The sequence below is a fragment of the Gossypium raimondii genome, chromosome 1 (assembly GCF_025698545.1).
Source record: "Gossypium raimondii isolate GPD5lz chromosome 1, ASM2569854v1, whole genome shotgun sequence".
In the NCBI taxonomy this organism is placed as follows: Eukaryota; Viridiplantae; Streptophyta; class Magnoliopsida; order Malvales; family Malvaceae; genus Gossypium; species Gossypium raimondii.
In genome coordinates this window covers 46,231,707-46,244,312 of record NC_068565.1, presented here as the reverse complement: position 1 = coordinate 46,244,312, position 12,606 = coordinate 46,231,707, and the positions used below count along the sequence as shown (strand labels likewise).

General features: G+C 31.2%; 2 protein-coding genes across 2 annotated transcripts; one reads left to right on the top strand and one right to left on the bottom strand.

Moving 5' to 3' along the window:
* Window positions 1-4,607: 4,607 nt before the first annotated feature.
* Window positions 4,608-5,890, bottom strand: LOC128035301 (serine/threonine-protein phosphatase 7 long form homolog). The gene is made up of 4 exons (XM_052624704.1): window positions 5,837-5,890; window positions 5,016-5,515; window positions 4,848-4,929; window positions 4,608-4,739 (listed from the first exon to the last, which is right to left on the bottom strand). Exons 1-4 carry the CDS (start codon window positions 5,888-5,890, stop codon window positions 4,608-4,610), a joined length of 768 nt encoding a protein of 255 aa, XP_052480664.1.
* A 3,697-nt stretch (window positions 5,891-9,587) lies between these two features.
* On the top strand, window positions 9,588-10,595 carry LOC105786099 (protein DMP3). The gene has a single exon (XM_012612378.2). It carries the CDS (start codon window positions 9,781-9,783, stop codon window positions 10,447-10,449), a length of 669 nt encoding a protein of 222 aa, XP_012467832.1. The 5' UTR covers window positions 9,588-9,780; the 3' UTR covers window positions 10,450-10,595.
* The last annotated feature ends 2,011 nt before the right edge of the window (window positions 10,596-12,606 follow it).

The following is a 12,606-nucleotide window of genomic DNA, read 5'->3' as shown; positions in this document are numbered from 1 at the left end:
TGATTTGGTTATTGATTACCATCCAGGTAAGGCTAATGTTGTAGCTGATGCTCTAAGCCGAAAATCTCTGTTTGCTTTGCGAGCTATGAATGCCCAATTGTCTTTGGTTGATGATGGTTCAGTCGTAGCTGAGTTGAGAATTAAACCAACATTTTTACAACAAATATATGAAGCTTAGAAAAATGATGAGAAGCTACAGGCTAAACGGGTACAATGTGAGTCAGGTAATGATTCAGAATTTCAGATTGGGACTGATGGTTGTTTATTATTCAGAGGTAGAGTATGTGTACCAAGAATTGAGCTTATCTGAAGATTTTACAGGAGGCACACAGTGGTATTATGTCCGTACATCCGGGAGGTAATAAAATGTATAATGATTTGAAGAAGATGTACTGGTGGCCTGGTATGAAACGTGATATTTCTGAGTTTGTATCAAGATGTCTGATATGTCAACAGGTCAAAGCTGAACATCAGGTACCTTCTGGATTGCTCCAGCCAATTACTATACCAGAATGGAAATGGGAAAGAATTATAATGGATTTTGTGTCAGGATTACCATGGTCACCGAAAAAGAAAGATGCCATTTGGGTGATCATTGATCGATTAACAAAATCAGCACATTTTATCCCGGTACGTATGGATTATTCTCTAGATAAATTGGTTGAACTGTATATATCTGAGATTGTCAGGCTACATGGAGTGCCAATCTCTATTATATCAGATAGAGATCCTCGATTTACATCTCGTTTCTGGGACAAATTGCAAGAAGCCTTAGGTACTCAGTTGTATTTCAGCACTGCATTTCATCCTCAGACAGATGGCCAATCTGAGCGTGTAATTCAGGTACTGGAAGATATCCTCCGATGTTGTATATTAGAGTTTGAAGGTAATTGGGAGAAGTATCTACCTTTGATTGAATTTGCTTATAATAACGATTATCGATCCGATATTAAAATGGCTCCGTATGAAGCTTTGTATGGTAGAAAATGTAGAACACTGTTATATTGGACAGAGTTTAGTGAAAAGAAGATGCATGGGGTTGATTTGATCCGGGAAACAGAAGAAAAAGTCAAGGTAATTCGAGATAGTCTAAAAGCAGCTTCCGATCGTCAGAAGTCATATGCTGATCTTAAACGAAAAGAAATTGAATTTCAGGTGGGTGATAAGGTATTCTTAAAAGTGTCTCCTTGGAAGAAAGTTCTCCGATTCGGTCGAAAGGGTAAATTGAGTCCAAGATTTATCGGGCCATATGAAATCATAGAAAGAATTGGACCGGTCGCTTATCGATTGGCATTACCATCAGAACTCGATAGAATTCATAATGTTTTTCATGTGTCTATGCTACGACGGTATCAATCAGATCCTTCACATGTTATTTCTCCGACAGAAGTGGAAATTCAGCCGGATATGACTTACAATGAAGAACCGGTCAAGATATTGGCACGAGAAACAAAGGAGCTTAGAAATAAAAAGATAAATTTGGTGGAAGTATTATGGTAAAAGCACGGGATAGAGGAAGCGATATGGGAACCGGAGGAGGCAATGAGGAAACAATATCCAAACCTCTTTACTGGTAAGATTTTCGAGGACGAAAATCCTTAAAGGGGAGAGAGTTGTAATGGCCCAAATTCAAAGATATCGGAATAGTGGTTTCGTAACCACAAATCCGATTTAAAGACAAATTTATTTTAATAGTTTTAATGGCCCAAATTCAAAGTTATCGGAATAGTGGTTTCGTAACCACAAATCCGATTTAAAGACAAATTTATTTTAATATTTTTGCATGAATATTGGTATGATAGGAAAATCGTATGAAAATATCGATAGAAAAATTTTACCGATTTAGTGGTTAGTTAGAAAAAGAAATTATAGAAGAAATTGGGTAAAAATAAGGTATCGAGACTTCAATCTCGTAAAACCGAGTCAAAAATATTTTTTAGAAATATTTATGAAGTGTTAGTAATATGGTATTAAAATTTCGTTAGAAAATTTTAATGTTTGGGTAGTCAATTAAGTGAAAAGGACTAAATTGAAAAAGGTGTAAAAGTTACTAGAAGGATTAATAGCTCAATTGTTAAATGAAGAGGGACATAAATTGAAAATAACCCAAAAAGGAGATATTTTGGGCGGCTTAAGGGTAAAATTGGAATATTGCAAAATTTGCTTTAAAAGTTAGGACTAAAGTGGAATTATCTAGATTCCTCTTTATTTTTCTGCATTCCCATCAGCCAAAAACGTCCTAAGGGTTTCTTCAAGCTGTTTTTTCATAATTTTTGCACCAAGTGAGTTAATCCTTGCCTTTTTCTTGTAATTTTTGTATTTCTAAGACTTTTACAACTAGGTCCTATTACTAAATTCATTAGTTTTTGATTTTATGAATGAATTTGAAAGTTGCTATGAATATGTGCTGGAATTTTATGATGAAATAGGATGAAATTGAAGCTTTAATTTGTTTGTGAGATGATTTTATTAGGTAATTTCAATAGAAATTGATTTGTAGGACCTAATTGTGAAAATGTTTGGAATCAAAGTCTAGTGCTGAAATTCTGATTTACAAAGGTTATAAAGTAGTCTAAAGTGATGGGATAAAGTGTTAATTGAGAAAAATCAGCTCAATTGAGAGGTTAATTGAGCAGGGATGAAATTATCATTTATTGAAAGTTTAGGGAAAAATGGTAATTAACATCATACACTAAAACAGTTTTGGACAGTAGCAGTACTCTAACTTTGAAAAATCACCAAAAATTGTAGAGATCGATTTAGAGGATGAATAAAATATGAAATTAAAGCTTATTGAGTCTAGTTTCTTATAAAAGAAATGGTGTAAGAAATGGAATTGTAAATCATGAGATATAATAGATTTTGTGAGACAAGGTCAGAATGAATTCAGGTTCCCCTGTTCTGATTTTGTAAAATCATTAAAAATTGTACAAAAATTATTATGAGTTATAATTTATATGGTTAGAATCCTTAATGAGTCTATTTTCAGAAGAAACAAATCGAAACATCATCCAAATTCTTTACTATGAGATAATTAATTTTTAGTGAAGAGAGGTCGGAACTGTCGAACAGTGAAATAGGGGAAACTTTAAAGAATAAACTGTACTTATTGGCTAATCCAAAAATTCTGAAAATTTTATGGTAAGAATATATGTGAGTCTAGTTTCAGGGAAAATTAACGTATCTTGATTTGGAGTTCCGTAGCTCAAGATATAAATAATTTAGTGACTGTGACTCAATGAGACAGCTTTGAATGCACTACAAATAATAATGGAATTATAGAAAATATCACATATGAACATGAAAAGTATTAGATTAATGATTAAATTTATTTATTTAGATCCAGAAAATTCAAATACGAAGCAAGATCGAGGAAAAGAAAAAGTTCGGGATTAGTAGATTTTTGGTTACGAACAAGTGTCGAGGTAAGTTCGTGTAACTTGAATTATATTCTTAAATGCTTGAAATGTTTGTTATTGTTGTGAATATGAGTTGTATGTTTATTGTATGATAATTGATGAAGTATTGATATACTTGATGAAAAGAGGAAATAAATCCCGGTTGAATGAAAGGAAAATTCGATGGATCTCTGAAAAGGAATTGACGGTAAAAGGACCTAGCCGGACGGGTGATCCTATTCGATATAGCCCTCCGAAGAATATGTGGAAAATGGATTTAGCCGGACGGGTAATCCGAATTAAGGTCTGAATTTAGCTTTGGTAGTAATTGGATCCAAGCTCATTAGAGTAATTGTCGTTGCGATTTTAGCTTTGGACTGGTAATCCGACAATACTCTATGAGTTTATATTCTGAGATTTAGCTTTGGTGGTAATCCATTTAAGGATGAGGTTCATGAGTGTGCTCTCTGGAATGGAAATGTGCGCACATGAATATGAATTGACGGACCCGGATTTGTACACTTAGGTGTACCCCTGAAAATCCATCGAAATTTCAAGTAGCTCAACGGGATAAATATGGAAAAATAACAAGGGAATGGAAATCATGAAATTGATGAGCTCATCAATCATGGTATAAATTATTGATACATGGAAATTATTGGACTAATTTGAATGTTGAGTTTGTGCATGATAGAGGAATAATGTATGGAATGGGTGTATGAATGTTTATTACATTGTATGGAAAATATTAGGTAAGTATAATTCTTGTTACATGAGCTTACTAAGCACAAAGTGCTTATCCTGTTTCTTTTTCCCCTGTTTTGTAGTGTTAAGAGCTCGGAGGTCGGATTTGGTCGGAGAAGCATCACACTATCAACGTCAAGATCTCGGTACATAAAGAAACTTATTTTGGAAATCAATGACATGTATAAGCTAGTGAAGTAGATGTTAATGTGGAATGAATGTATGGTTAGCCATTGGTATGGCTAACAAATTTTAGTTTTGGCATGTGATGAGATTATCTTATGAATACAATAAATCTATCTTGAAAATATGTTGAAATGGATTGGTTGTGTTGGCTTGGTCTCGGTTTAAAATTTGCAGGGAGGATTAGATATTTATAAAGGGGTTATATTGAGTTTAAAAAAAATCAGTAAAATCTGGTAATACCTCGTATCCTATTCCGGCGACGGATACGGGTAAGGGGTGTTACACGTGATACCACTCGACCATGTTGAAATTTATAATTGGTGCGTTAGTGCACCATATGTACGAATGCACGTACGCAGACGAGAGTACCACGGCTGTAATTTCTGGGGTTCGGTACGGCGTCCATATAAACTGCATGATTAATAACATGGTTATAATTAGCCATAACGTGTGCGTAAGATATAGAAAGTAAGATGTCATGAATATTAGAATAGCATGAATATTAGAATAGCATCTTACCCCATCCCGGGCATACTGTTTAATCATGAGGCGGTATAACGAGACATTGTACGACTTCCCAATACCCGGACGAGCACTCCACCTACAAAAAACAAATATAGGGTTTAGAGTTGGTAACATTAGTCAATATATTATGACTACAAATAATGAGAAGTTATATTTTATCACCTGTTCAGCAGTGGATAAACATACGGTTGGTGTCTAACCGATGCCAAAAATGGCATCCGATACAACGCCCAGGACTGCAGCAGTGCGAGGCATCCGCCCATGTCGCGAACTTTCGGATCTGTCGCCCGACAAAGCTCTCGATACAAGACTGCTAGCACGGCTGAGCCCCAGCTATAGGAGCTAACACTGGACAAGTCAGCTAACAGGGGCAAGTACATCAAATGCACCTTGTCGTTGTTTGCATCAGGCATGATTTCTCCCCCTATGATATGCATGATGTGCGCTCGATGAGCGCACATTAACTCGCATTCAGTGGCTATCGCTGATAATTGTCCATACTTGGCTTTCAGCCATGTAAATTGTAAGCCCGAAAAATATGACTCACCGTCCCCTGGTGAGTCTCCTAGAAGCTGATAGCAAAGTGCATCCGGATCGGTAAATGCAGATAATCCCGTTACGGGACTCCCGTCAATTGGGAGCCCAAGCTGCAACGCTACATCCTCCAAGGTCACCGTGCACTCCCCGCACAGAAAATGAAAAGTGTGGGTCTCCGGGCGCCACCGCTCCACTAGCGCAGATAATAAATCAAAGCGCAAGGCGGTTTGTCACGGATCGTACTCTGGACCCAAATCCGCTAGCTCTAAGTATGGCATCAACCGTGCATCCGGAGTATTCTTCAAAACACTCACACGGCCCCTTAAAACTCGGTACGAGTCCTGATAGTGTTAAATTACAGAAAAATTTTACGATAACATTATTTCTTTGTACGTTTTTCCTTTTTAAATAAATAGAACCCGTGATTAATAAATAATAAATCATACCGCGTTATTAACCGCATCAGATATGTGGCTTTTGGTGCTAATCAATAAAACCATTGCGATGCCTGCAAGTTGAAAAAAAATTAGTAAAAAACTCTTACTTTGGCCATTTGTTCGTATTTTTTTCTCCGCATTTTATTACTTTAAAAAATATCTTCATTTCTAATTTTATAATTTTACATAATGTTTTAAATTTATTAATTTAGTGTGTTTTTAAAATTAATTTAGTGTAAAAAAACCATTATCCCTGCCATTTACTCGTATTATTTAGTGTATTTAGTGTAAAATTAATTTATTAATTTAATGTGTTTTTTTGTTTTTATTTTTTTGTTTTTTTAGTTTTTTTATATATTTTGGTAAATAAAAAATTATATATATTTTGGTAAATAAAAAAATTATAATATTTTGATAATTTTTATTTTTATATTATTTTGTATAAAACCCATAATAAAACATTACAAAATAATAAAATATTAAAAATACCAAAATATTATATATTTTTATTTACAAAATAAAAAATACTAAAACGGGTTTTTATTTGGTGTAAGAAAAAATCCTTATCCACGCCATTTGCTCGTATTTTTCCCGATTTTATTACTTTCAATAAAAATATTTTTATTTTTATTTTATTACTTTATATTATTTCATTACATTTTTTAAAATATTTGTATTAACTATTTCTCAATTTTTTAAAAGTTAGTAATACACTATTATTTTGGCCATTTGTTCGTATTTTTCTCTCCGCATTTTATTATTTTAAAAATATCGTCATTTTAAATTTTACAATTTTATACTTTTTCAGTGCATTATGTTTAAAATTTATTAAAGATATAATTTTTTCGCATTTTCTTACTTTCGTGAATATATAATTTTCGTTTTTTCTTTTCGTATTTTATGTTTTCTTAAATATATTTCTTTATCATTTTACTTTTAATGTTATTTTCCTAACAAAACTAATTTCAACATCCTAAGTCAATTTCATAAAAAATTCCTAATCAACATATAATGTACATACCATGAATTTTTTATGCTAAATATATCTCAAAATTATATATCCTAAATAAAATAATAAAATACGTAAAATGTACTTAACATTATTTTTAACACACAAATATTACAAAATCTTAAATTAATAATAAAATTACCTTATTTTCTTTTTTCCTTCCTTCCTCTTCTTCTTCTTTCTTTTTTTTTTTCTTCTCCTTTCCTTTTCTTTCCTTATTTTTCTTTCTTTCCTCCCTTTCCTTTTCTTTCCTTCTTTTCTTTCTTTCCTCTCCTTTCCTTTTCCTTCTTTTCTTTCTTCCTTTCTTTCTTCTTCTTCCCCTCTCCTTCTTCCCCCCACCAACTGACCACCCTTAAATTCAAGGGTGGTGCCGCCAACAGAGTTGCCTCAATTGGTGCCGTCAACCTGCTTCCCTTGTTTGGTGCCGCCAACCTGCTTCCCTCCACCCAGGGAGTTGTCAAATCGGTTCAGGTTTTTTTTTGTTTTTTTATTTTTTTTTTGTTTTTTAGTTTTTTTGATATATTTTGGTAAATAAAAAAATTATATATACTTTGGTAAATAAAAAAAAGTTATAACATTTTGGTAATTTTTTATTTTTTTATATTATTTTTGTAAAAAACCCGTCAACTATCAGTGAGTTTTTTTTTTGGCCATCCAACTATTCAACTTTTTTTTTCTTTCTTGATCACCGGGTATTAAATGACTAACAAAAGATAGCGCAACAGCTTTTAAAATCGGCATAATAACAAATTTAGCCCCCAACATTTACACATTACCTTATGTTATCTTTTTACATGAAAAAAAACATTTTCAACACACAATATATAAATTAGGAATTAAAAATATTAAACTAGATAATCTCCAAATATATTGCTTTCTTAAAACTTCATATGGTTGAAAACTTAACATCATGACAATTAACTCATCTTCTACTAGTTTGAGCCTCCATTGATGAAGCAATCTTAAAAGAAGAAAGATAAATTTTAAAATTATAGATTAATTTTAGTTTAATGTGTAATTTTAGACATGGAATTTTGATTTAATTAAATTCTCACAAATTATTAATATAGTTATTGATATAGCATCATTTATGTTTATATATTGTATATGCATATAATTATATTTATCTAATATAAAAATAAATTGATGTATTTATTTCTTTAAATGTGTATGATTGAATCAAAACTAAAGTTCATGTATCAAATTACACATTAAATAAAAGTTTATGTATAATTTTGGAATTTATCCCTAAAAATTAATAGGTTTGGACTTAAAATTTAGTTGAATTAATGATGTGGGTAATTTTTTTATTTTCAATAAATTGAACTGGGCATTTTTCAAAATTTAGCTGACTTTGTTTCTTGTTGTTATTCTCCATTTTTTCACGAAGTCAAACGCAGGGACGATATTGCAAAGGGACAAGTGTCGAGATTCTTTGTGTTCACCTGAAACAGTAATAACAAAATCTTATTAAACCGGTGAGGAGTCAGCCGACGAGGACCAAGTTTTCAACCTAATGATAGAGGATTGAAGTATCAAGAAAAAAGAACAGGAAAATATGAAAATTATGATATTGGTTTTTAGATGTTTCAATTTTTGGTGTATATCCTCGATCAAATTGAGCAGATAAATTTATTTTTTTAAAACTTATTCAGTGTAAGGGTCACAATAAAAAAAAAAGTAAAATTACAAAAAAAAGACTAAATTATACAATGTGTAAATGCTAATGATTAAATTTTGTAATTTTTTATAATTAGATGACTCTACTATTAGCTTGACGACTATCAATGTAGTTTACCCTAAATGTTAGGGCACAAAATAAGAAACGGTCTCTGTGCATAAATGGTTGGGAGTTCACATTCTTATCATCTTTGGTAAAATCAAACCCGCCGCATAGACATTCATAAACTGCTCTACCGTAGTTCTTAACGAATAACCCCAATTTAGGTTTAATATTACATCCTAATAGGGGCGGCTATACTTGTTCAATTTATCTCTTTCAACCTGGAAAGTTTAATATATTGATTATTTATAAAATATTTTTAAAGTTTATTAAATAATATCCAAAATAATAAAACAAAGTTCACTCATTTAAAATAAAATCAAAATAAAAATAATATAAAAGAATTAAACCGAATTGAATTATGATAAATGATTCAAAATTGATGGAATGCAACTGATCTCACCTCTCTCTAAATATGATGTCTTGGTTAATATTTACACTATTAAATAGTTTGACTTGAATTTCTTTTTTTTAAATCAAATTAACTTTCTATTTTAAAATTAAACAAAAATTATTAACTAAACAAAGCCTACCTAATCAAAAGAACTTATCCGGAAGCATATAGACGTGTACCATAAGGCATAAGCTTCTTTATCATCTGATATCAAGCAACTAATTTCATGAAATTGATTTACGGTTAATATATGTTAAAAATCTATGCAATTTTGTAATTTCAGAATTTAGTCCTTATATTTTTATTTTAAGATTCAGTTTTCAAAATTTAAACTTAATTATTAATTTTGTTAAATTTATTAGTGTAACTAAAGAAATAATGTTGAAGTGAACCTAAACTTAATAAAAAATTAATTGTATTAATAAATGAATTTGCATTTTTAAATATGAAAATTCTTTAATATAAAAGTAAGGACTAAAGTCTAAATATAAGAAAAGTACAGGGATCTAGAATAAATTTTAACCTTAATTTAAGTATGCCAACTCGTAATGTCTATATAGGCTGTTAAACAACTAACAGGAAATTCCGTGGAAACAACCAATATTTCTGAGCAAAAAAACATTCAAGCAACAACCCCAAGGCTTTCTTCAACTTTTAAGCAACAACAACCTTTAGCTTAACAAATACTTTGCGCAGTATCCCGTCGTCACAACCGCCGCCGCGACCATTTTACATCGAAAATCTAGTGAATTTATTGATTTCCGGCGATGTCGGAAGCGTCTCTGAGGCGGAGAGCTGTGATTTCCAAGCAAACATCTCAATCAGAACCACCAACAATAAGCAGCACCACCGAGAGTGAAAGACCAAAACCCCAACCAAGGCCGCCGACTTTATCTCAGCGGGCGATCTCACAGACCTTAGCAAGCACCGCAAACTTAGCCAACCTTCTTCCTACAGGTACCCTCCTAGCTTTCCAACTCTTAGTGCCAACTTTCACCAACAACGGTTCGTGTGATGCCGCCACCCGCTCCATGACGCTCCTCCTCCTCCTCCTCCTCGCTCTTTCATGTTTCCTCGCTTCCTTCACCGACAGCGTCAAGTCATCCGACGGTCAAGTATATTACGGTTTCGCCACATTCAAAGGGATGTTCCTGTTTGACTATCCCGATTCTAAAGAGTCTGACTTACCGGATTTGAGCAAGTATAGGATCAAGTTTATGGATGGAGTTCACGCTGTTTTGTCTGTGCTTGTGTTTGGTGTTGTGGCTTTGAGAGACAAGAATGTGTTGAACTGTTTCTATCCGACACCTAAACATGAAACTGAGGAGGTTTTGAACATTGCACCGGTTGGAGTTGGGCTCGTTTGCAGCTTATTATTTGTGGTTTTTCCGACAAGAAGGCATGGAATTGGCTACCCGGTCACGGCTGGCAAATAGTTGCTCTTCTCTTCAATCTTCCCTTCTTCTGTCTCCATGTTTATTTATTTATTTATTTTCTTAATCAATTACAGTCTGTGACACTGAAATTTGAGCATTGAATATTATTTGGTGAATGGAATAATGTTGACCTTCTTGTTGTTTAATGTCTGCTTTTTATATATGTTTTTTTTCTTAATTTGTCTGATTTTTTTTAGTAAAATTTGATTTTACTTGAAAAAATTGAAAAAAATTTAAATTTTGAATTATTTAAATCGAGTTAATCGAATCAATTCATTTTTTTCTCGAATTTTGAGTTTGAGTCGAATTAAATTCGAATAACTCGAATAATTCGACCGAATACCAAACTATATTATTTAGTTTAGATATTTTACATTTTTACCCCTTCTACGTCCCTAAAAAACTGTCTACTTTCCCCATCTCCCAAACCCCCCAATGTTTGCCCTATCCTCACCCATTATCTCCACATCAGAAAATCACTCATCGGTTTTTGAAAATTAAAACATCTATCTCGTTCGGCTATCTCTCACTCATCTCAGGTTAAAACCATCCTTTTCTTCATTATTTATGGTACTTTTCTGAAAATTTGTTTGTTCGGAGGTCAAGAGTCGTTGAGATGGATGAGGTTAAAGGAATCCTCCTTTTCCGAACTTTAATAAGTTTTAATTTTAGCCATTGTCATATTTTACACTCATTTTAGTCTCAATTTTAATAAGTTTTCATTTTAGTTACTTATTTTATCTTTTTTTAAATTTTAAAAATTTAGGGTTTGATAAGAAATCTAATTTTTTTAACTCAGTTCTTTGTAAAACCTAAATTTTCCTAAAGTTAAAAAATGATTTTCCTAAAATTAAAAAAACTAAAAATAATTTTGTATTCTCCTAAAGTTGAAAAAACTAAACTTAGGCTTCCCTTAAAGTTGAAAAAGTTAAAAATAATTCTAAAAAATAAAATAAAGGAAATGAAAAACATAAAAATGGTTTTTCCTATAATTTTCTATAAAGTTTGGACTTTTCCATTTCACTGGAAAAACTAAAATTAATTCTAAAAAAGTAAAAGAAATTAAAAGACAAATTGGTTTTTCCTAAAAATCAGATAATTCCTTGTAAAATCTCTTTTTTTCCTTTACTGAAAAACCTAAAACCAATTCTAAAAAAATAAAATTTAAGTAAATTAAAAAGATAAAATGATTTTCCTTTAATAATCCAAGATATTCCTATAAAACCCTTTACTGGGGAAAAATTAAAATTAATTCTAACAAATAGAAAAATAAAATAAAAATTTTAAAAGCTAAAATAAGTGAGCAAAATGAAAACTTATTAAAGTTGGGTGAATAAATGAGTAGAAAACATTGAATTAACGGTGAGTGACTAAAATGAAAAAGATTGTCAATGACAGTGCCCAATTTACAAATTTTTTTATTTTATAGTGGCAGTTGAGTGATTAGTTATATAATTTACCCGTAAAGGAAAAGAAAGCCTTTGGATTCACTGCACAAAAATTTGTACTTAAATTTCAAACGCACTCCCTTTTTGTTTGGATGCATGTTTCAGTGGGATTATTTTCACACTGACCCTTGATTTTTAAGTTATGTTTTATTTGTGGTTAATATAAAAATAAATATTATACTCTGAAATAAACCCATTCAAAAGGTGGAAGAAGAGGTCCTGTGAGACTCTTGAAATTAATGTTTTAACTTTCTTTCTATTTATTTTATTTATTGACTTTTAACCATTTTAAATTGATTTATGTCTTCTTTAAATAATATTATAAATTAATAGTGTTGGCTTTTTCAAGTAGTTAATTTATTTTAAATTCTTTTATTTAAAAGTTTTGGCTTTATATTTTAAAATAATAAATAGATTTATAACGTAATTAGTTGATTAAATAAATTTAGAAATAAATTATTTTATAAATTTAAATTATTAAAATTATAAAAATAATGTAATAATACATTTTTGAGTAATGTCTTTAATTGTCATTTTCTATTATCATCTCATCACTATCATTACACATACAAACTCAAACATATATGTTATCCCTGATTTTAATCACACTACTAAGTAACTAACTTCACAACCATCTTTGCTTTTAATCTTTTACATAAATTATTTTTAGAAAGAAATCATTATAATAAACTATTTCCTTTATTTTCAC